A 25,151-nucleotide genomic window follows, 5' to 3' on the forward strand; every position below is an offset into this window, starting at 1 on the left:
TAGATATTGTCAAATACTTTTTTTAAATAAGGCTATCTAACAAACAAAATTTAGTGAACCTACATTTTGAGGAAAACATTTTTAGTATTAAATCCGGTAATAACCTGATTCTTCGTGTGATTGATTGATCGAATTTATTGTACAATTCTGTTAAATCCCATTTTGTCTGTTATTGTATTCAAGTTGGGGATAAAAAATACTATGGGTGATGAACCATGAACACCATAAAGATTGCTGTCCTCACTAAATATGTTATAGCATTCACAATTTTATAGCATTTTCATACTACCTTCAATACACACTCAGTTCATTCTTCTCGCCCCTCGCAGATAATCAACCTGGTTGGCTCTCCCGCGCAGCAAGATGTTGAACTGGCCGCTCTCTACCGCGATTCGACCGGCAACTATGGCGAGCGCAAGGTGCTCGGAATATTGGCCAGCCGGTGGGACGAACCGCACCATAAGCTGTACAAACGCGAAGCCAAGCCCGATTCGGCGGGCACCAGCACTACCCCGGCCGGGCCCACCGACGAGCCGGAAATGGACGATGCCATCTACAACGTGGCCGGCAAGGCAATCATCTACATCACTTCGGCGCCGGTGCTAACCATCAACAGCACCGACGAGGAGTATCTGCTCGACAAACATACGGTGGCGACGTACGATTCGCGTGAGAGCGAAAGCAAGCTGATCGTCACGTTCAAGGTGGAGGATAACATCAAGGTACGTTTGGATATGGGGAAAGATGTTTAACCGAGGCGGAGGAATTTTTCTTCAAGGAAAAGTACTAATTACACTGGATCCAAGGCGGAGGAATTTTTCTTCAAGGAAAAGTACTAATTACACTGGATTCAAGAATAAAAATCTAAAAGAAAATGAACTATTTCCTATTTTTGCTTTCTACACTTTCTTTTGAGGAAATATCAATTTGTTGCAATGGGATTGGAGAACGAAACAGTTCTTCTATTTACTAATATTGTTTGCAACCCAAACATTCATTAATGTTGACATGAAAAACTCTTTATTGCTAATCCGAGTGCATTGCTTATAATGATTAAACAATGTAATTTGGTTCTATAATTTAACGAAGATCTTTAGAATCTTAGATCCATACATGGGGAAGGTCCATGAAATCGTTGTTTTGAAATATCCACACAAAGTTTATTCTTTTTTATCGGACATTGAAGAATTTTCTTTGGAATTGTATAATCCTGTTTAATCTGTATTGATGCAATTTGTTATGTGTTGCCGAATAACAATCGTAAAACAATCTTATGGCATTAAATAACCTCCGCATATTTTTGTCAACAGTTTCTTGCAAGACTAATCACTGACATTATTTCAGACTCACTAAGCTCTTCTTGCTAATCTCATTCATACAGAGGATTTTTGGTCTTACAGCCGCGGGAAAGTCATTCATGCATGAAAGCATTGACGAAAATGCTTGCTGAATGTGGGTCAATAAAGCAAATGGTTTGGATAACCATTTATGCAAATTCTGATGGCTACGATCATTATGGAAGCACCGTTGCATGAATCAACAATCATAAACCATAACGATTGGCAATAAATGAAAAGCGTTGATTTTATTACTGGTAGCACAGAGAAAAGGCAAAACCGCGAAATTCATTGAGCTATAGCGACAACTTCTCCTCTATACCAATTATAGATGACTAATGAATCGAGAGAATTGTCAGCATACTACTTTAGTAAGAGAATGGAAAGTTTTATGTTACACCTTCTTACAAATAACCCTTCTTAGAACGGTACTAACTGTTCTTTCGAAAAGAGGGTTAATTTTTGTTCGTAAACTGGTGACATATTCGAAGCCGCCTAATATTGGAATCTTGTTGAATACTGTGAATGCCTCTCCATAGAAGCATGAATAAATATTTCGATTTCTTATTCACAGCTAACGCTCAAATTCCGATTCGAAATGGACGCGGGATACTGGAACATGCCAAAAGTGGATGTCTTCCTAATTGATACCAAGAGCAAGGATGCCAGCAAAACCACTGATGTTACTCTGGAAATCTCCGAAGGGGATGCCCCATACGCTCCGATGGGATTTTCCTACTCTTGCTCAAAACAGTTGGTGTACCGCAATGGATCCACTGTCCTAACGCTGGAAAACATTCAGGTGAGTTTAATCCATATATTACGTATATATCTATCCACCCATGTTATGAAAATTACTGAACGTTATTCTTTATATTTTTGGGGAAAAATCATTGGAAAAAGTAGAAAATTATTTTAAACAGTTATTTGCAACCGTATTTTGATTATCAATTTGTTTCAACATGACTCTTTGAAGCTAAAAAAAACGTCAAAAACAAATCCAAACATTAACAACAATTCAAACAATAAAGCTTGCTAATGTTAATGTAAACTCTAGCAAAAAGCAATCGCTGCACTGCTTCTCACAGGTTACAAGTTTATCAATAATACCATTTATATCGAATCATAAAAAACGAGCAAGGTATCAAAATCCGCACAATGCTAAACCATTATTATTACAGCAAGCAGCAACGCATTCAAACACCAGAAAATGATCGTCATTGAAGTAGGTGCTGGTTGCTGGTGTTGCGTAGCTCAAGTAGTACTTATCTCCGGTGGTGGTGGAGGCGGTGGCGGCATAATTCAAAAGTGCTACAATTATTGACCGCGAGGCCCCGCGGGCGGCGATGATCTCTGCGCGAGAATGGTGAAACCAGAAAGTGCCCGAAAAGACGATTATCGCCGAAGGAGAGGTATACGAGGGATGGTGCAATGCGGGTAGTTTAGAGCTGTCTGCCGTCGTTGTCGTCATTTCACTTTCGTCTTCACTTCAGGTGGAGAGTATCACTCGAGAGAAGTGAGATTACTGTGAGGAGGGGTCAAATGGGAGAAGATAGTCTACGATGGTGCTCAACTGGTGAAGTGGCCGATTGGGTTAATCTTTGACAGAGGGTCAGTAGTGTCGATGTGATTACGATTTCAATATAGGAGCATTCAGCATTCGAAGGAATGCTGTTAAGTGACAGTCATACAGACAGATTTTGCTTGTCAGTGCGACTATCGTTGGAAATTAGTTTGTATCTATTGAATGTCTATACCAACTGGCATCCTACAGCCCAAATGATGTTGAATAAGGCCTTACTCTAACTAATACCAAAGTATACGGGTTCTCAATGTTACAAATAAACAGAACAATTCAGGACAGGCCTGTCCAACCTTTTCAAGCCACGGGCCAATTTTTAGAATTCACACTTGCTGGCGGGCCAAAACATATTTTGTACATAACTTTTTTAAATATTTTCAAAAAAAATATTGTTTTTTTTTTTTCGTTTTCTTAAATTGCCTTAAAACAATCTTTTTTGTTTATTTTGTTTTCGTCGTTGCATTAGGGATCCATTTGAAACATTAAATTAATCTATTCACACCGTTTACCGGATGTTAAAAAATTTAAATTTCATTACTTTACCAGCATATTGAACTTATTTGCACGAACTATTTTCAACAGGATGAGAGAAATGAACCAGATTTCAAGTCATTAGATGTTTGGCGATATCTGCTAGAAAAGCCAATAAGTCAATCATCTATTCAGGATCATTTAGCTCGGGCAGTGGTTTTCCTTTATCTTGTAGAAATAGTGCTATTAGAATATAATCTCTCAAGGACGGTACCAAAGCTTAGTCAATGAAAAAATACAGCATGTCTCCTTATTCGGCTTTCTTTTTCGTCAACATTATTTATAATTGGTGGGGGGGTGAGTTCTCCAACGTTGATAAAGTTGATTGTCTTATACTTGAGGAATATTGATCGTAATCGCATATCGATTTTTTTTGTGAATATGGAATGGCAGGGAAATATCGCCATAGCTATGTGATTGCGTTTTTCTTGCTCAGAATTGTCACAAAGCCATTGTTCTTTCCTGTGATTACTGCTGCTGTATCAATCTTAAGGTCACGTTTTCGAAGAAGAAAAAAGTTCCTTTACACAGGTCTTAACAGCCCTTAGGTTTTCCTCGTTAGTTGCTCCCTGTATTGGGAATAAAGCTACAGATTCCTCTGTCATTTAAAAAAGACTACGAAGACAGCCACCTTCGCCACGTTTTTACGACGGTATTTTCATCGCTTGAGAGAGAGTAGAATATGAAGCGACGGGTTTTTTACGTTAGGGGCGATTCAAATATGACGTCCACTACTTTTTGAGATTTCCAGACTCACCATCCCGCCTCTGTCACGCTTTTTTGTGTACCTAATATATGCAGTGTCACTAAATCTAAAACCTTTTACATCATTGTTGAATGACCCCTTATGTAGCTTTCAAATCTTTTGCGAGAACTTTTACTCTTCATCGTGTTCCGCGCAAACTGATGCTACAGGAAGGAGGCTTGTCGATGTCAACATCAATCGAAATGCATTCCTTAACAAGTTCTTCGTCCTGGAAAAAAAATCATCCGTTTTTCCAAAATCTTACTAACAGTAAAACTGGACCGTACTGCAATTTTTGACTTCGTATTTGCTCGAGTTTAAAGAGTTTGTTGCTTCTATAATCCATTGTACAATTAATTTGAAACAAAAAAAATATAAATTTGAATTGAAACCTTTGAAATTCTATCAATTTTTGTTTCCTACCTGGGCCTTTTCAAATATTATATTTCATAGAATGCTTGGATTCAGATTTTATTCCTTCAATATAGCGAAACGTTCCGGACAAATTAAGCAAACCGGTTTTCCTTTTTTCAACGTGAATAACTACTTTGACCAATCTTTATTAAAAACGCGATGTTCCACATCAACCTTTTGTGTCTTGTGATCACTTATGCAATCATTTCTAATTATGTAAAATATTATTTTTCGTTTCAAATTCAAATGAATAGTTTTGCAGCGCGAGCTTCGATTTAAAACTTACATATATAAATAATAAATAATGAATAATAAAACAACTTCTGGAGTCAGGTGGAAAAGCTGGCGGGCCGATCATGAGGTTATTTTTCCTACATGCCGCGGGCCACAAAAAAATGAGCCGAGGGCCGCATCCGGCCCGCGGGCCGTACGTTGGGCAGCCCTGCTTTACAACGATAAACTCCTTGTAGCATTAGTATAAGTTAGACTAAGTATACTTTACTTACTTATGGATCCTGTACACCTCCGGTGGTGCAAAGGGCCGACTTGAACGATCTCCATCTTGAGCGTTGCCCGGCTATCGCTTCAACCTGTTGCCCGGTTAGATTTCGGTCGACTTCTTTTATTTCTTTATTGAGGCTTCGCCGCCATGAGCCTCTGGGTCTGCCTCTGCTGCGATGTTCCGCTGGGTTCCAGTCTAATGCTTGTTTACAGATTTCGTTTCCGCCCCTACGTAGAGTGTGGCCGACCCAGCCTCACTTCCGATCCCGAATTTCTGTTGCTATCGGCCTTTGGTGACAACTACGATGGAGCTCATTGTTTGAGATCCAGTTGTGAGGCCACCAGGCCCGAATTATATACCGCAGGCATCTGTTGATGAACACCTGCAGCCGTTGAGTGTTCTCCACTGATACACACCATGTTTCGCTAGCGTATAACAGCACAGATTTCACGTTAAAGTTGATAATTCGTATTTTTGTGCGTTCACTTATCTGCCTGTTTTTCCAGATACTTCTTAAACTCGCAAAGACAGCCCTTGCTTTCTTGATCCGTGCGCCTATGTCGATCTTGGTACCGCCGTCTGACGCCATTTGGCTACCAAGATATTGGAAGCTTTCAACATTCTCCACTGGTAGCCCGGCTAATGTGAAACTGGAAGGAGTCACCGTGTTTACATCCAACGATTTGGTTTTGTTGACGTTGATGACTAAACCTGCCGAAGAGGAGCGCTCGGCAAGGTCGTTGAGCTTACTCTGCATATCGAAGGGCGTTGCGCGAGGAGTGCAACATCATCCGCCAATTCGAAGTCATTTAGGTGCTCCATGGTTATAGGCTGCCATAACAGCCCGCGGTTTGGTTCACGGTCAATCGCATCTACCAGAATCTCGTCGATTACGATGAGGAACAGTAACGGTGATAGAATTCATCCTTGCCTCACACCAGCTACGACCCGGATAGGGTCGGACAAGACCCCATTGTGCAGCACTCTACACGAGAAGGCCTCGTACTGTGCCTCGATGAGGCCGATGATTTTCTCAGGAACTCCCTTGCGTCTCAGGGCGCCCCACATATTCTCGTGATTGAGACGGTCGAAAGCTTTTTCGTAGTCAATGAATACCAAGTAAAGGGACTCTTGGAATTCGACTCTTGGACTCTTGGAATTGCTCTAGAATGATGCGGAGCGTGACAATATGGTCCACACAGGATCTTCCGGCACGGAATCCGGCTTGCTGCCGCCGGAGAGTCGCATCGATTTTCTCCTGAATCCGGGCTAGGATAATTTTGCACAGAACTTTGAGAATGGTACACAGCACATAATGCCTCGCCAGTTATCGCATACAGTCAGGTCACCCTTTTTGGGCACCTTCACTAATATACCTTGCATCCAGTCGACCGGGAAAGTTGCGGTGTCCCATATATTACGAAATAAACGATGCGGTAGTTGAACGGATGTCATGGAGTCAGCTTTGAGCATCTCGGCTGATATGCGGTCGACCCCTGGGACTTTATTTGATTTCACGCTTTGGATGGCTGTTTGAATCTCTAGCAGTGATGGAGCTTCGGTATTGACGCGTGTTATACGTCGGATCCTAGGCAGATCATGCCGAGGTGGTGATGGCCTGGCTGGCCCTTGAAAAAGTTGTTCGAAGTGCTCGAACCAGCGTTTCAGCTGGTCAGTTGGGTCGGTCAATAACTGATCATTCGTGTCTTTCACAGGCATCGTTGCATTCATCTTCGCCCCGTTTAAGCGTCGTGAGATATCGTAGAGGAGGCGAATGTCCCCGGTTGCGGCGGCTCTCTCTCCTTCGTCGGCCAGAGAGTCTGCCCACGCTCGCTTGTCCCGTCGACATGAGCGTTTTACTTCCTTCCCAAGAGCCGCGTATCGTTGACGGGCAAAGACTTTGGCTCCTCTGGTTTTCGATCGCTCTATCGCGGCTTTGACTTTTCTTCGCTCCTCTATCTTTCTCCAGGTCTCATCGGTGATGCATTGTTTTCTCTGGATGCGTTGTTCGCCCAGATTATTCTCGCTGGTGGTGATGAAGGCATTCTTAATGGCGGTCCATTGGTCTTCCACGCTGCCACCTTCCGGAATATCTGCAGCACGCGTCTCCAGTTCTTCAACGAAGGACCGTTTCACCGTGGCATCTTCCAGTCGGCGTGTGTTGTCTCTGGATGCGTTGTTCGCCCAGATTATTCTCGCTGGTGGTGATGAAGGCATTCTTAATGGCGGTCCATTGGTCTTCCACGCTGCCACCTTCCGGAATATCTGCAGCACGCGTCTCCAGTTCTTCAACGAAGGACCGTTTCACCGTGGCATCTTCCAGTCGGCGTGTGTTGTGTCGTCCAACTCTTTCCTCCTGCCGACGAATCCGCGCAATGCGCAGGCGTATTTCGCCGATGAGGAGGTGATGATCAGACGCGATATCGGCACTACGTTTATTCCGTACATCAAGAAGGCTCCGTTTCCATTTTCGGCTGATGCAGATGTAGTGGTGCAGATGCAGGCTGATGCAGATGTGGTCGATTTGATTTTCTGTAAAACCGTCACGGGAGACCCACGTGAACTTGTCAACCGGTCGATGAGGGAAGAGCGATCCCCCGATCACCATGTCGTTATTACCACAAAATTCTGCGAACAGCTCTCCGTTTTCGCGCATTTCTCCGAGACCATGTGGTCCCATAATGCGCTCATGGTTCGAGTTGTCGGATCCGATCTTCGCATTGAAGTCGCCCAAACAGATCTTGATATCACCCTTCGGAATTCTATGTACCACGGCATTGAGTTGACTGTAGAAGTTCTCTTTGTCTTGCAGATCGGCAGCATCGGTTGGCGCATAACATTGGATTATAGTAAGGTTTCGGACCCGTGTTCTAAGTCTGGCAACGATTATCCTTTCACTTATAGGTTCCCACTTCATAAGCGCAGAGTGTGCCTGAGCGCTTAGTAGGAAGCCAACTCCGCGTTGCCGGGGAGCGTGTTCACCTCGTAAACCAGAGCATAGCAGAACTTGTCCCGACGGCGTTCTGTGTTCTCCAAAGTTTGGCCAACGGACTTCACTCAGTCCCAGGATCTCAAGCTTCATGCGGCGTGCCTCATTGGCAAGTTGTGCCAATTTACCCTGCTGGGCTAGGGTTAAAACGTTCCATGTTCCTATTCGTGTCCGTTGTTTCGCGCTTAGAGTCGTCGCCGTAAAATCAGTCCGTATTCTTTCATTATCGAATTCTCGAACAAATTGATGTTTCGGGAACAGTAGGTTGTTGACCCAAGGTTCCCTATCCACCGGGATGGGGCTGCCATCTTAGGTATAGCTTCCGGGGAATAGCATTTCATACTCAGCCGTTGGATGCCAGAACAGACGCTGTTGGAGCCGCACCTCCTTGGTGAACAGACGCTCGGTCAGTCGGGTCAAATTTGTTTAAAGTCTCACCCAACACCAGGACTAGGCTAGTGCGCTTTGAGCGGCACACGGTCGCTTTGATAGGACCTGCTTGGGAACACATGCAGCTTTTTATAGGAGTTCAACAGAGCCCACTGTCGAACCCCACCACATCCTAGGCAGACCCCACAGGACGCACCCTCTCACTCTAGCTGATGTCAGAAGGACAACAGTGCCCAGGCTGCACTACCAGCTAAGTACGCAACCCTTAGCTGGCAGTCAATTGTCATCGGAAGACCCGTGGAAGCGATGATTTCAGAAAGCCTCGTTGGATAAACGTACAACTCGTGCTGAAAAAATCATCTTTTTGCAACTAGTTGCACAAACCACTATTTTTTTCAGTTCAAAGTTGATTACCTATATTCCGGGGATTAAGCCACTTGACTTGGACATTAATTTACAATGTTGTGAAAATGCATATGTGAGTATGTAGGGGAAGGAGGGGCAATATGCCCTAGCTAAGCATAGACTGCTTTTATGCCTTAGTGATAACGATTTTCATGGGTGTTTCTACCTCACGCAACAGTTAAACAATATAGCTAGCTGATGCCATATTAAAATTAGAAAAAATCTCAATCATATTCATAATATTCTCATTTCAAAAATCTGGTGATATTTCGTTGCCGGAAAACTCTTGAGGCAAAACGCCTTTTAGCAGGCAGGTCTTAGGGAACAATGTACCATGCGTCGGCACATCAGCATTCTGATATGGACAGTGCGTGGAGACGCGAGTACATTGTAGGATAGTTCCACTAGGGCATTTTGCCTCGCCGAAATGTTAGATGTTTCATCAAAATGTGGAAAATTTCAGTTTTTACGACATTCCTATCAATTATTTTGACACTTTTTTCGCCTAACCTACATAATTTCACGTCTAGTTTTATTAAGGCTATCTCAAACATGGTAAATATAAGTGAATACCTGAAAGTCGTTTTGCCCCGGGGGGGCGTTTTGGGGCCTCTTCCCCTACATTATGTGGAAGATATTGATATTTATATTGAAAATGCATTGGAGGTAAACACTTTCCCTTCGATGGGACTCGAACCCACGACCCTCAGTACGCTAGACTGACGCTTTAACCAACAAAGCTACGAAGGACCTCCGTAGGCCTTCGCAACCTAGCAGCTACTGAATGAGCTCGATATCTTCCACATAATGTACATATTCACTGTAAATTACTATTTCTTTCTTTGGAGTTCTCTCCTGGAATCGTTCTGGGACAAGAATTGCTTTTGGAATAGCTCGAGGAATTGTTACAACATATTTTCGAGCGACTTCTTTGACCATTTCCTTGGAACTTTTTTTTTCCTGAATTTCTCCTTATGTTAAATTGATTCTAAGGCAATTTATCCGAGAATTCTTTTTTTATTTCCTATGGAAATTGTCTTCAGAAATACCTAAATTCTCTGCTTTGTAAGATTGAAGTAGGAATCTAAACATAAATTATAGGAGAAATGTTTTTAGGGAGTCCTTTTCGGAGGGAATTCTCGAATGTATTGATATAAGAATTCCTTATGAAATTTGCCAAAGAATTTTACTATAATTTACACATAATTTTCAACACTATTCCCAAAAAAAATAATTCCAGATTTCCTTGATAAATTTCTAAAAGCAATCAGCGGGAATTATAGGACTAATGTCCGCAGAAATTTTCGGAGAAGTATACGCTGAGGGAGGAACATTCACGGGTATTTCCGGTGAAGCTGATGCAGGATTTTTCAGTGCAATTTGTGTAGGAATTTCTGCATTAATTCCTATAGGAAGTTTCTATTAAATTCCTATAATCCCTACAGAAATTTAATGTAGAAGTTGCAAGATAGGCATTCAACTTTTGCTGCTGCATTCCAAATCAAGTTCTTCTTACCCGTACTTCGGTGTGATTTGCACAAATGAAGAAGCCAATTTTTGCGTTGATCGATGGTAGCCAACCACGCCTTGCATCAACCTTCTGAATGCCACCCTTCTTTCTGTTGGAAACCACTCAACTGCTCTTGCATCCATTGCATTAACGATGAAACACTCTGCGATCCTTTCTCAAACGATTTCATGCGACGACGGGCCATTGGATATGTTTCTGAAAATTCCAGGTGATATGCTCTCCGCAAGATGCCCATTTAAAATCCAGTAGCTGTCCAACGCGTTATTTTTTTTTTTTTTAGCATTCTTCGTTGCCTTTTTCGATTGGAGTTTTACAACCGAAGTGGTTGTTAAGTGTGGAATAATTGTGTGGCGTTTGGTCACGTCAATCGTGGACGGTGTCAGAGGTATTGTCGGTCTCCGAAGGCAACATTATAACCACATACCCATTTTCAGTTAATAAAAATACGTAAACTGAAGAAACGTGAAATTCCAGTCTAGCTAGCTGGGACTCGCCAACCAGCATTCAAATTGTATCGTAGTGCGATCCATTGACAAGTGCAATCAATCTAAGCCAAATAAATTAAGCAAGAGTGCAAACAACCCATAAATTTACATTAACGATGACGTTGCTCGGAAGCATTTTTTTTCAGTGATGTAAAACTCTAAAACGCTACCTTGTTATGTGATACCACCTCTATAAGCCCAAAGTACAAGCACTGACTGACACTCATAATTTCTCAGCACGGCTTACACATGTTAAGCCCTTCGTGCAGTTGCTACCAACTTTTCACAAGTCACCAAATTACAGCCAAGAAGACATATGCAGCCGCTCCATGCAACGGCCCCATTCGTCATCAACGGTGAGAAGAGTCAAAGTCTAATGCTTGCAAGCAACACCTGTCTGGAGATGACGACGGCTCACGCACGCACTGAATGTTTCTGAGCCTAAACCCAGCGGCATGCAAGCTTCGTGTTCACAAACGAGCACACCCATTCAAATCACCCTGACGATACCGGTAGACACCTAACGGATAGTCACCGGCGTCAAACAGAGATTCATAAACAGCCAACAGATCATCTTTTATACCGTGGATATTCAAATTTCGGACACGCTCAAACTTCGGACGCTTCAATTCGTATGGGAAATTTTCTGAAATATTTCATCGAAATGTTTCGTCAAGCTAAATCGGTAGGACTAATAGTTTTAGCTTGTTTTAGTATAGTTACATTCTAATAAAACATATTAAAACAATGTGACGAAATGGTTAAAAGACAATCTAAGCTGTGCAGTGACAATTGTTTTCAATTATTCTTCCCGGTACTGTGTAATCAGGTGTCCGAAGTTTGAATCTTTGTGTCCGAAATATGAATCCAACCCCGCCGGTGTCCGAGGTTTGAAACAAGCAGAAGCCGAATATTTCCATAAATTGCAAACATTCTTCGCAATATCTGGCACATATTAAATACGTAGCTCAAAGATAAATACTATACTTAGTGATTGCAATGGTGATTTGAACGGTGTAATTTAAAATGTAAGTAAACAGGATGAATGTATGTCAGAAAGTGCTTAAGCGTCCGAAGTTTGAGTTTGCACGGTATCCACTATCTTGCTGCAGTAGCAGTAGCTGCGAATTCGAGAGTGCATCACTCGCTTATTGTTCCAAACGCGCGAGCTTACCAAATCCGAACCGGCGATGATGCGATGATGACTGTCTGGTGCGCGCAGTACGGTTGCATTGCACTCTAACTTACGGGGTGTCAGAAGCATCATAACCGCTCTCATAATGAGTCATTTTTGGGGATCTAACCATGGCGATCACACTTAGCTTCTTGGTATGACTGTATGTAATTCGTAATTTATGGGAGAGAGATGATGTTCACAAGTGGCATCAAGCTGAGCTGCAAATGATGGAACGTAACACAGAATTAACAATTACATTTGTACATGTATTTCATTTAATTTAATCGTTTGTTTGCTGGTGAGGCATATTTGGTTGGTATCCCGGTGCGGTTTGTCCTACAATTCAGGCACAGGTTTGGAGTCAATTGAAAATTTTCGTGTTTTCTCGATGATTCATGATATAACTAATGCTGGTTTTACCGTTTAAGAGGTGTGTGCTAAAGCGATATAGCATTTTGGCGAAATAGTCTTCCTACCTACGACGTCTATTACAAGTTTTGTCTATTACAATTACGTCTATTACATTGGCTATTACAAGTTTTTAAAATACAACACGGATGTTTCATCACAAGTTTTGTTATCGTATACTTTCTACGAAAACGATTTTTTTATGAATACTTGACAGAAAGCACCATGTCATGGATTCCATTTGTTGGAGACTGCAGAAAATGTGCCTGCTTTTCTTAAGATGCACCATGAGATCCATTCTGATCTCTGTTGTCCGGGTTTTTCGCAGACCATGTCAGGAATTGAACTGTGTCCCGATAAACTTTGAACCGGTGAGGTGACGGCTTGAGTGCTATTTTCTAACTACGCCGGTTTCAATGTTATTTCCTTATTATGTAATCACCTAACTGATATAAAGTTTGCAGTCAATCTCCACTGTGTAACGTGACGAGAAAGTGTTTTTAAATAGTGTTTTCAAGTAACGATATCATTTGTTGTTTGTTTTAATTAATATTCATTTTTACGGTGACTCTATGAACCCTTTATTTTATTTCTTTCAAATGATCGTCTAGACAATTTTAATTTTTGATTATCTTTTTAAACACTATAGGAAATCCCATTGGATTTTCCAGACATTCTGTATAAATTTTGAAAATTCCTTCGAGACTTGCAAAGAATTCCTGAATTCTAGGAATTCTGAAGAATTATTGTTTAAGTTCTGGAGAATATCGAAAATCTCGGGAAATTCAGAACTTCTTGGGAAGTTTTTGGAGAATCGTTTCAGGAACTCTGCAGAACTCCTCCAGGAATTTCTCCAAGAGCCCCTCCATGATCTTGTTCGATAAATCCTGATATTTTTTCCAGGAACTTTTTCATGACATCCACGAGAAGTTCAATCATGTTTTTCCGAGAATTTATTAAAGAATTTCTTTACAATTTTCTTTAAAAAAATCCTCCAGAAATTCCTCATAGAAGTTCTTCATGAATTACATCAATAATTCGACCAGGAGGAAGTCTTTTTGTTGTAATTGCTAGTAAAGATACTCAGAAAAATCATGCATTGTGCCTTCCATACCTTGGCGACTGTGATCGACTCATATTACGGTGTTAGATTTTTTTTTAACTTCTCTTAGCAGCTCAGCATGATCGAGTAAGTCTTATGACATATGAAGGCAAACAAAAATGTGAAAAGGCATACAAACCTCGCAGTTAGTATAAACTGTGGAAGTGCTTGATGAACATGTTTCCAGAAATAATGCGGATTTTATCATTCAGATATTCATTCATTCCTCAGTACTCCTGAGGAAATCTTCCAATTTCTTAGATAAGGAATTCTTGAAGAAAGAACTATCCAGTAGTTCCGATCAGGGTAGAAATATTTCACAGTCAATGCAGTGAAAAACATGGATCTCAGTATAATCTGCAGTCGCCTTCCTCGCCGCCGTGGTGAGTGCGACTGGGTGCAGCCGAAAAATCATTTCCAACACCGACTATTCAATTTCGCATTCAGCCACTCACAAGTCGCTCTGACATGCTGCTTAGTTCGCGCCTTACCGTATGACTGTGAGTGGCCCATTTAAACGCGTGGTGATTTTTTTTCAATTTGCTGGGTGAATGTGTACATTTTGCTGTGGTAAATTTCATCTTCGTGGCGCAGTGGGTGATGTGAGTTCTGTTGTTTACTTTTCTGCCTCTCCGGGAATGTGAGGTTGATTTCAAAGCGGGAAGAAAATAAAAAAATGAAATATAAAAACATCACATTCATCCAGTGCTGCCGAATATTTACAACCCTGGTTCCGATAAAGAAATTCTCCAGAAACATTGAGAAAAGGATTTCAACTGGATTCGTGTTGGTAATGGTATTTCGGTTTTCAGTATCTTAAAAATATTGATAGAACCATTGTTAACGTTTCGATCCGAAAATCTTAATTATTAATGACACGAAAAAAAAAGCCTTTTGGTAGGAGGCTTCCAAGCCTCTTGAAAGGAGGCTTCCGAGCCTCTTGAAAGGAGGCTTCCGAGCCTTTTGAAAGGAGGCTTCCGAGCCTCTTGAAAGGAGGCTTCCAAGCCTCTTGAAAGGAGGCTTCCGAGCCTCTTGAAAGGAGGCTTCCGAGCCTCTTGAAAGGAGGCTTCCGAGCCTCTTGAAAGGAGGCTTCCGAGCCTCTTGAAAGGAGGCTTCCGAGCCTCTTGAAAGGAGGCTTGAAAGGAGGCTTGAGCCTCTTGAAAGGAGGCTTCCGAGCCTCTTGAAAGGAGGCTTCCAAGCCTCTTGAAAGGAGGCTTCTGAGCCTCTTGAAAGGAGGCTCTGAGCCTCTTGAAAGGATGCTTCTGAGCCTCTTGAAAGGAGGCTTCCAGGCCTCTTGAAAGGAGGCTTCTGAGGCCTCTTGAAAGGAGGCTTCTGAGGCCTCTTGAAAGGAGGCTTCTGGAGCCTCTTGAAAGGAGGCTTGAGGCCTCTTGAAAGGAGGCTTCTGAGCCTCTTGAAAGGAGGCTTCTGAGCCTCTTGAAAGGAGGCTTCTGAGCCTCTTGAAAGGAGGCTTCTGAGCCTCTTGAAAGGAGGCTTCCAGGCCTCTTGAAAGGAGGCTTCTGAGCCTCTTGAAAGGAGGCTTCTGAGCCTCTTGAAAGGAGGCTTCCGGAGCCTCTTGAAAGGAGGCTTCCAGGCCTCTTGAAGGAGGCTTCCAGGCCTCTTGAAAGGAGGCTTCTGAGCCTCTTGAAAGGAGGCTTCCTGAGCTCTTGAAAGGAGGCTTCTGAGGCCTCTTGAAAGGAGGCTTCCTGAGCCTCTTGAAAGGAGGCTCTGAGCCTCTTGAAAGGAGGCTTCCGAGCCTCTTGAAAGGGGGCCTCCGAGCAGCTTGAAAGGAGGCTCCCGAGCCTCTTGAGAGGAGGCTTCCGGTGCTCTTGAAAGGAGGCTTCCGAGCCTCTTGAAAGGAGGCTTCCGAGCCTCTTGAAAGGAGGCTCTGAGCCTCTTGAAAGGAGGCTTCCTGAGCCTCTTGAAAGGAGGCTTCTGAGCCTCTTGAAAGGGGCTCAGGCCTCTTGAAAGGAGGCTTGAGCCTCTTGAAGGCTGAGCTCTTGAAAGGCTTCTGAGCCTCTTGAAAGGAGGCTTGAGCCTCTTGAAAGGAGGCTTGAGCCTCTTGAAAGGGAGGCTCTGAGCCTCTTGAAAGGAGGCTTCCAGAGCCTCTTGAAAGGAGGCTTCTGAGCCTCTTGAAAGGAGGCTTCTGAGCCTCTTGAAAGGAGGCTTCTGAGCCTCTTGAAAGGAGGCTCTGAGCCTCTTGAAAGGAGGCTTCCTGAGCCTCTTGAAAGGAGGCTCTGAGCCTCTTGAAAGGAGGCTTCCAGCTCTTGAAAGGAGGCTCTGAGCCTCTTGAAAGGAGGCTTCCTGAGCCTCTTGAAAGGAGGCTTCCGAGCCTCTTGAAAGGAGGCTCTGAGCCTCTTGAAAGGAGGCTTCTGAGCCTCTTGAAAGGAGGCTTCTGAGCCTCTTGAAAGGAGGCTTCTGAGCCTCTTGAAAGGAGGCTTCTGAGCTCTTGAAAGGAGGCTTCCTGAGCCTCTTGAAAGGAGGCCTGAGCCTCTTGAAAGGAGGCTTCTGAGCCTCTTGAAAGGAGGCTCTGAGCCTCTTGAAAGGAGGCTTCCAGAGCCTCTTGAAAGGAGGCTTCCGAGCCTCTTGAAAGGAGGCTTCTGAGCCTCTTGAAAGGAGGCTTGAGCCTCTTGAAAGGAGGCTTCCGAGCCTCTTGAAAGGAGGCTTGAGCCTCTTGAAAGGAGGCTTCTGAGCCTCTTGAAAGGAGGCTTGAGCCTCTTGAAAGGAGGCTTCCAGGCCTCTTGAAAGGAGGCTTCTGAGCCTCTTGAAAGGAGGCTTCTGAGCCTCTTGAAAGGAGGCTCTGAGCCTCTTGAAAGGAGGCTTCTGAGCCTCTTGAAAGGAGGCTTGAGCCTCTTGAAAGGAGGCTTCCAGCCTCTTGAAAGGAGGCTTCTGAGCCTCTTGAAAGGAGGCTTCTGAGCCTCTTGAAAGGAGGCTTCCTGAGCCTCTTGAAAGGAGGCTTCTGAGCCTCTTGAAAGGAGGCTTCTGAGCCTCTTGAAAGGAGGCTTCTGAGCTCTTGAAAGGAGGCTTCTGAGCTCTTGAAAGGAGGCTTCTGAGCCTCTTGAAAGGAGGCTTCCTGAGCCTCTTGAAAGGAGGCTTCCTGAGCCTCTTGAAAGGAGGCTTCTGAGCCTCTTGAAAGGAGGCTTCTGAGCCTTCTTGAAAGGAGGCTTCCTGAGCCTCTTGAAAGGAGGCTTCTGAGCCTCTTGAAAGGAGGCTCTGAGCCTCTTGAAAGGAGGCCTGAGCCTCTTGAAAGGAGGCTCTGAGCCTCTTGAAAGGAGGCTTCCTGAGCCTCTTGAAAGGAGGCTTCTGAGCCTCTTGAAAGGAGGCTTCGAGCCTCTTGAAAGGAGGCTTCTGAGCCTCTTGAAAGGAGGCTTCTGAGCCTCTTGAAAGGAGGCTTCTGGGCCTCTTGAAAGGAGGCTTCCGGGCCTCTTGAAAGGAGGCTTCCTGGCCTCTTGAAAGGAGGCTTCTGGCCTCTTGAAAGGAGGCTTCCTGGCCTCTTGAAAGGAGGCTTCCGGGCCTCTTGAAAGGAGGCTTCCGGGCCTCTTGAAAGGAGGCTTCCTGGCCTCTTGAAAGGAGGCTTCTGGCCTCTTGAAAGGAGGCTTCCGGGCCTCTTGAAAGGAGGCTTCCGAGCCTCTTGAAAGGAGGCTTCCGGGCCTCTTGAAAGGAGGCTTCCGGGCCGCATGAACGGCGGCTAGGGGACGAGTGGAGAGCTGGGTGGCCGCCGTCTCGATAGGAGGCTTCCGGGCCTCTTGAAAGGAGGCTTCCGGGCCTCTTGAAAGGAGGCTTCCTGGCCTCTTGAAAGGATGCTTCCGGGCCTCTTGAAAGGAGGCTTCCTGGCCTCTTGAAAGGAGGCTTCCTGGCCTCTTGAAAGGAGGCTGCCTGGCCTCTTGAAAGGAGGCTTCCTGGCCTTTTGAAAGGAGGCTTCTGGCCTCTTGAAAGGAGGCTTCCGGGCCTCTTGAAAGGAGGCCTGGGCCTCTTGAAAGGAGGTTTCCTGGCCTCTTGAAAGGAGGCTTCCTGGCCTCTTGAAAGGAGGCTCCTGGCCTCTTGAAAGGAGGCCTCCTGGCCTCTTGAAAGGAGGCCTCCTGGCCTCTTGAAAGGAGGCCTTCCTGGCCTCTTGAAAGGAGGCCTCCTGGCCTCTTGATTGAAAGGAGGCTTCCTGGCCTCTTGAAAGTAGGCTTCCTGGCCTCTTGAAAGGAGGCTTCCGGGCCTCTTGAAAGGAGGCTTCCTGGCCTCTTGAAAGGAGGCTTCCTGGCCTCTTGAAAGGAGGCTTCCTGGCCTCTTGAAAGGAGGCTTCCTGGCCTCTTGAAAGGAGGCTTCCTGGCCTCTTGAAAGGAGGCTTCCTGGCCTCTTGAAAGGAGGCTTCCGGGCCTCTTGAAAGGAGGCTTCCGGGCCTCTTGAAAGGAGGCTTCCGGGCCTCTTGAAAGGAGGCTTCCGGGCCTCTTGAAAGGAGGCTTCCTGGCCTCTTGAAAGGAGGCTTCCTGGCCTCTTGAAAGGAGGCTTCCCGGCCTCTTGAAAGGAGGCTTCCTGGCCTCTTGAAAGGAGGCTTCCGGGCCTCTTGAAAGGAGGCTTCCGGGCCTCTTGAAAGGAGGCTTCCTGGCCTCTTGAAAGGAGGCTTCCTGGCCTCTTGAAAGGAGGCTTCCTGGCCTCTTGAAAGGAGGCTTCCTGGCCTCTTGAAAGGAGGCTTCCTGGCCTCTTGAAAGGAGGCTTCCTGGCCTCTTGAAAGGAGGCTTCCGGGCCTCTTGAAAGGAGGCTTCCTGGCCTCTTGAAAGGAGGCTTCCTGGCCTCTTGAAAGGAGGCTTCCTGGCCTCTTGAAAGGAGGCTTCTGGGCCTCTAGAAAGGAGGCTTCTTGGCCTCTAGAAAGGAGGCTTCCGGGCCTCTTGAAAGGAGGCTTCCTGGCCTATTGAAAGGAGGCTTCCGGGCCTCTTGAAAGGAGGCTTCCGGGCCTCTTGAAAGGAGGCTTCCGGGCCTCTTGAAAGGAGGCTTCCGGGCCTCTTGAAAGGAGGCTTCCGGGCCTCTTGAAAGGAGGCTTCCGGGCCTCTTGAAAGGAGGCATTCGGTCCTCTTGGAAGGAGGCTGCTGGCCTCTTGAAAGGAGGCTTCCTGGCCTCTTGAAAGGAGGCTTCCTGGCCTCTTGAAAGGAGGCTTCCGGGCCTCTTGAAAGGAGGCTTCCGAGCCTCTTGAAAGGAGGCTTCCTGGCCTCTTGAAAGGAGGCTTCCTGGCCTCTTGAAAGGAGGCTTCCTGGCCTCTTGAAAGGAGGCTTCCGGGCCTCTTGAAAGGAGGCTTCCGGGCCTCTTGAAAGGAGGCTTCCGGGCCTCTTGAAAGGAGGCTTCCGGGCCTCTTGAAAGGAGACTTCCGGGCCTCTTGAAAGGAGACTTCCGGGCCTCTTGAAAGGAGGCTTCCGGGCCTCTTGAAAGGAGGCTTCCGGGCCTCTTGAAAGGAGGCTTCCGGGCCTCTTGATAGGAGGCTTCCGGGCCTCTTGATAGGAGGCTTCCGGGCCTCTTGAAGGAAGGCTTCCGGACCTCTTGAAAGTAGGCTTTCGAGCCTCTTGAAAGGAGGCTTCCGGGCCTCTTGAATGGAGGCTTCAGGGCCTCTTGAAAGGAGGGTTCCGGGCCTCTTGAAAGGAGGCTTCCGGGCCTCTTGAAAGGAGGCTTCCGGGCCTCTTGAAAGGAGGCTTCCGGGCCTCTTGAAAGGAGGCTTCCGGGCCTCTTGAAAGGAGGCTTCCGGGCCTCTTGAAAGGAGGCTTCCGGGCCTCTTGAAAGGAGGCTTCCGGGCCTCTTGAAAGGAGGCTTGCTGGCCTCTTGAAAGGAGGCTTCCGGGCCTCTTGAAATGAGGCTTGCTGGCCTCTTGAAAGGAGGCTTCCGGGCCTCTTGAAAGGAGGCTTCCTGGCCTCTTGAAAGGAGGCTTCAGGGCCTCTTGAAAGGAGGCTTCAGGCCTCTTGAAAGGAGGCTTCAGGGCCTCTTGAAAGGAGGCCTGGCCTCTTGAAAGGAGGCTTCCTGGCCTCTTGAAAGGAGGCTTCCGGGCCTCTTGAAAGGAGGCTTCGGGCCTCTTGAAAGGAGGCTTCTGGCCTCTTGAAAGGAGGCTTCGGGCCTCTTGAAAGGAGGCTTCCGGGCCTCTTGAAAGGAGGCTTCCAGGCCTCTTGAAAGGAGGCTTCCGGGCCTCTTGAAAGGAGGCTTCTGGCCTCTTGAAAGGAGGCTTCCGGGCCTCTTGAAAGGAGGCTTCCGGGCCTCTTGAAAGGAGGCTTCGGGCCTCTTGAAAGGAGGCTTCCGGGCCTCTTGAAAGGAGGCCTTCTGGCCTCTTGAAAGGAGGCTTCCTGGCCTCTTGAAAGGAGGCTTCCGGGCCTCTTGAAAGGAGGCTTCCTGGCCTCTTGAAAGGAGGCTTCCGGGCCTCTTGAAAGGAGGCTTCCGGGCCTCTTGAAAGGAGGCTTCTGGCCTCTTGAAAGGAGGCTTCCGGGCCTCTTGAAAGGAGGCTTCTGGGCCTCTTGAAAGGAGGCTTCCTGGCCTCTTGAAAGGAGGCTTCCGGGCCTCTTGAAAGGAGGCTTCTGGCCTCTTGAAAGGAGGCTTCCTGGCCTCTTGAAAGGAGGCTTCCGGGCCTCTTGAAAGGAGGCTTCTGGCCTCTTGAAAGGAGGCTTCCGGGCCTCTTGAAAGGAGGCTTCGGGCCTCTTGAAAGGAGGCTTCTGGCCTCTTGAAAGGAGGCTTCCGGGCCTCTTGAAAAGAGGCTTCCGGGCCTCTTGAAAGGAGGCTTCCGAGCCTCTTGAAAGGAGGCTTCCGGGCCTCTTGAAAGGAGGCTTCCTGGCCTCTTGAAAGGAGGGTTCCGGGCCTCTTGAAAGGAGGCTTCCGGGCCTCTTGAAAGGAGGCTTCCTGGCCTCTTGAAAGGAGGCTTCGGGCCTCTTGAAAGGAGGGCTTCCGGGCCTCTTGAAAGGAGGCTTCCGGGCCTCTTGAAAGGAGGCTTCCGGGCCTCTTGAAAGGAGGCTTCCGGGCCTCTTGGAAGGGGGCTTCGGGCCTCTTGAAAGGAGGCTACCGGACCTCTTGAAATGAGGCTTCATGGACTCTTGAAAGGAGGCTTCCGGGCCTCTTGAGAGGAGGCTTCCTGGCCTCGTGAAAGGAGGCTTCCTGGCCCTCTTGAAAGGAGGCTTCCTGGCCTCTTGAAAGGAGGCTTCCTGGCCTCTTCAAAGGAGGCTTCCGGGCCTCTTGAAAGGAGGTTACTGGGCCTCTTGAAGGGAGGCTTCCGAGCCCCTTAAAAGAAGTCTTCCGGGCCTCTGGAAAGTAGGCTTCTGGCCTCTTGAAAGGAGGCTTCCGGGCCTCTTGAAAGGAGGCTTCTGGGCCTCTTGAAAGGAGGCTGCCGGGCCTCTTGAAAGGAGGCTTCCGGGCCTCTTGAAAGGAGCCTTATGGCCTCTTGAAAGGAGGCTTCCGGGCCTCTTGAAAGGAGGCTTCCGGGCCTCTTGAAAGGAGGCTTCCGGGCCTCTTGAAAGGAGGCTTCCGGGCCTCTTGAAAGGAGGCTTCCGGGCCTCTTGAAAGGAGGCTTCCGAGCCTCTTGAAAGGAGGCTTCCGAGCCTCTTGAAAGGAGGCTTCCGGGCCTCTTGAAAGGAGGCTTCCGGGCCTTTTGAAAGTAGGCTTCCGGGCCTCTTGAAAGGAGGCTTCCGGGCCTTTTGAAAGTAGGCTTCCGGGCCTCTTGAAAGGAGGCTTCCGAACTTTACAAAAGGAGTTCTCTGAGCTGCTTAAAACAAGTCCAATGAGAAATGTAGAAGGATGCTACAAATCCTCTTGCAACAAAGCAACTGAGGTTTTTGAAAAAAATGCCTCTATATGTCTCTCCTCCATTCCGACCGTAGACCCTCATATTCATATACACAGTATTCAACATTTTGTTCCCATCATGTTTTAAAATTTCATTCGGCGTTTTGTATTCTTCTTCTTCTATGACTCTACATTCCAACTGAAACTTGGCCTGATTTTCCTGCCAACTTTACGACAGTGTCTTAACCAGTCACGATGGTTTTTTTTTTGGATCGTGCTTCCGTTGAATCGAAAACAACTGAAATGCGTAGTACATCTCCGGTCCTGCCTTAATTTCTTGAACAATCACCTCCTTTTCTGCATTTGTTTTCCATCTTCAATTAGTTGGAGAAGAGCTGTAAATCCGGAGATGACTAAAATCAGTTTACATGAGAAATCAATCATCCGGTTACGAACAGTTTTATAACGCTATCGCGGAAGAAATTCAAATCTATAGTAGCTAATTTATCATCTCTTAATTTTTGTTGTCATCGTTAATCAACAATAAATAGTTCACATAACAGGGATCACTGATTATATTGAGCTACAGACCGCTTGTTCCTGCAGTCAATGTGGAACAATGAACCAATTTATTGATTAATGTCTGTACAAAGAATAATTATGCAATTTTTTGTCTCTTCATGGTCGTACTTTCCGTCAAAGACTGCCGAACATGAACAATCACCCGTTCCTCTATGAGCACGTAATTAATTCGATTCACTTAAATCTAACTTCTCCGCAGGTCCAACCGGCGCTGGAAGGCAGCACCAAGTTTGGCAGCGCCTGGGACTGCATCGGATTCACCACGGTCCCAATCTGGTCCGGTTTGTTCGTGACATCGTTCATGGCCATCGGGTTGGCACTGGCCATCTGCGCCATACTGGACATCAAGCCCCCGAACCGGTTCGAATCCCGCACCGGCAAGCAGCTCACGTTTACCGTGCAAGAGTAAGGCCCCCTCCGGCGTCCGGCCATAGTTACAAGAAATCCAACAAGCACTTATGACCCGCATGAACAACCTTTTGCACTCATCCAATGCGAAGAAAATATAGTAGTCGATAGTCATTAGAGCCGAGAGTTGATCACCTGGACGAACTAGGAGAGAGATTACATGTGCGACTCTGGACCTCGATCCGACGACACAACAACTTGAAAATACTGCTACCAATCGCTGCGTGAAGAGATTAATAAATAGAAAACAAACCTCTCTTTAGTTGTGCCACCATCGTTGGGATTGATTAACCGGGGAAACTATCTTACGCTTTTCCAGTTAGTCAATGCAAATAGCTATGCAAAGTGCGTTACGTGCTAATCTAAGTTCATTAGAGTGAAACAGGTTGTTCTTTTCGTATTTTCAAATAATTTACATTTTATCTTGTTCAATGTATTATATATTTGACGTAAATCGATCGTATCTCAGCAATGTTTAAGGAGTATCATCATTGTCACAATAGAAATAAATGAAATTCTGAAGCGTAAGCATCTTTCCGATCATTCGGGAAAATCTAAGGAAATTTTGACGTTATTGAGTTGATTGTCTAAACGTCTCCGAAATCAATTGGTTTGGAAGTCTATGATCAACTGAAGAAGCATGTAATATCTTCTTCAATATTTCACACTCATGGGATTCAAAACCAATTAAAATAAAGTATAATAAATCATCTCAGCAAGATTCTTCTGTCTGCCATCAAAATCAGAAAAAAAAATCATCAATAATACTCTACGCAACTCTTTGCTTACGTATTCTCGTTCTTTGTTTACATTTTCTAACATTGAACTCCAACTAACCACTGATCTCGGAATGCAGCCATGGATAGAGTTTTCCTGGCTCTAGAACATCAATCTTGCCTCAAAATCAAAAAAGAATCATCAACAATTTTCTTTTTTACGCAACTATTTGCTTTCTTATTCTCATTATTTGTTTGTATTTTCTAACACTGAGCTCCAACCAACCACTGATCTCGGAATGCAGTCATGGATAGAGTTTTCCAGGCTCTAGAACATCAATCTTGCATCAAAATCAGAAATAAAATCATCAACAATACTCTACGCAGCTCTTCGTTTTCCTATTCTCGTTCTTTGTTTACATTTTCTAACACTAAGCTCCAGCCAACCACTGATCTCGGAATGCAGTCATGGATAGAGTTTTCCAGGCTCTAGAACATCAATCTTGCATTAAAATCAGAAAAAAACCATCAACAATACTCCACGCAACTCTCTACTTCCTTGTTCTCATTATTTGTTTACATTTTCCAACGCTGAACACCAATCAACTACTGATCTCGAAAAGCAGTCATGGATAGAGTTTTCCAGGCTCTAGAACATCAATCTTGCATCAAAATCAGAGAAAAAAAATCATCAACAATACTCTACGCAGCTGTTTGCTTCTTTGTTCTCATTATTTGTTTACATTTTCTAACGCTGAACACCAATCAACCACTGATCTTGGAATGCAGTCATGGATAGAGTTTTCCAGGCTCTAGAACATCAATCTTGCATCAAAATCAGCAATATATCATCAACAATACTCCACGCAGCTCTTCGGTTTCCTATTCTCGTTCTTTGTTTACATTTTCTAACACTAAGCTCCAGCCAACCACTGATCTCGAAATGCAGTCATGGATAGAGTTTTCCAGGCTCTAGAACATCAATCTTGCATCAAAATCAGAAAAAAATCATCAACAATACTCTACGCAGCTCTTCGCTTTCCTATTCTCGTTCTTTGTTTACATTTTCTAACACTAAGCTCCAGCCAACCACTGATCTCGGAATGCAGTCATGGATGGAGTTTTCCAGGCTTTAGAACATCATTCATGCATCAAAATCAGAAAAAAATCATCAACCTCGTTGCTTCCTTGTTCTCATTATTTGTTTACATTTCCTAACACTGAGCTCCAACCAACCACTGATCTCGGAATGCAGTCAAGGATAGAGTTCTCCAGGCTCTAGAACATCAATCTTGCATCAAAATCAGAAATAAATCGTCAACTATACTCTACGCAGCTATTTGCTTCCTTGTTCTCATTATTTGTTTACATTTTATAACGCTGAACACCAATCAACCACTGGTCTCGGAATGCAGTCAGCATAGTTTTTCAGGCTCTAGAACATCAATCTTGCATCAAAATAAGAAAAAAAATCATCAACAATACTCTACGCAGCTCGTTGCTTCCTTGTTCCCATTATTTGTTTACATTTTCTGACACTGAGCTCCAACCAACCACTGATCTCGGAATGCAGTCATGGATAGAGTTTTCCAGGCTCTAGAACATCAATCTTGCATCAAAATCAGAAATAAATCGTCAACTATACTCTACGCAGCTATTTGCTTCCTTATTCTATTTATTTGTTTACATTTTCTAACGCTTAACACCAATCATCCACTGATCTCGAAATGCAGTCATGTAAAGTTTTTCAGGCTCTAGAACATCAATCTTGCATCAAAATCAGAAAAAAATCATCAACAATACTCTACGCGGCTCTTTGCTTCCTTGTTCTCATTATTTGTTTACATTTTCTAACACTGAGCTCCAACCAACCACTGATCTCGGAATGCAGTCATGGGTAGAGTTTTCCAGGCTCTAGAACATCAATCTTGCATCAAAACCAGAAAAAAAAAATCATCAACAATACTCTACGTAGTTCTTCGCTTTCCTATTCTCGCTATTTGTTTACATTTTCTAACGCTGAACACCAATCAACCACTGATCTCGATATGCAGTCATGGATAGATATTTTCAGGCTCTAGAACATCAATCTTGCATCAAAATCAGAGAAAAAAAAATCATC

The 25,151-nt window shown here is 45.2% G+C and overlaps 1 protein-coding gene across 1 annotated transcript in view; it reads left to right on the top strand.

Moving 5' to 3' along the window:
- The window catches only part of LOC134216519 (uncharacterized), a 43,734-nt gene extending 20,858 nt beyond the window's left edge, over nucleotides 1-22,876 (top strand). The window contains exons 2-4 of the mRNA XM_062695412.1: nucleotides 330-722; nucleotides 1,912-2,139; nucleotides 22,105-22,876. Coding sequence (XP_062551396.1) covers nucleotides 330-722; nucleotides 1,912-2,139; nucleotides 22,105-22,314 — 831 coding nt within the window. The 3' untranslated portion in view covers nucleotides 22,315-22,876. The remainder of the gene's footprint in view (nucleotides 1-329; nucleotides 723-1,911; nucleotides 2,140-22,104) is intronic.
- Nucleotides 22,877-25,151: the final 2,275 nt, after the last annotated feature.

This window comes from Armigeres subalbatus, chromosome 1 (assembly GCF_024139115.2).
Source record: "Armigeres subalbatus isolate Guangzhou_Male chromosome 1, GZ_Asu_2, whole genome shotgun sequence".
Lineage (NCBI taxonomy): Eukaryota > Metazoa > Arthropoda > Insecta > Diptera > Culicidae > Armigeres > Armigeres subalbatus.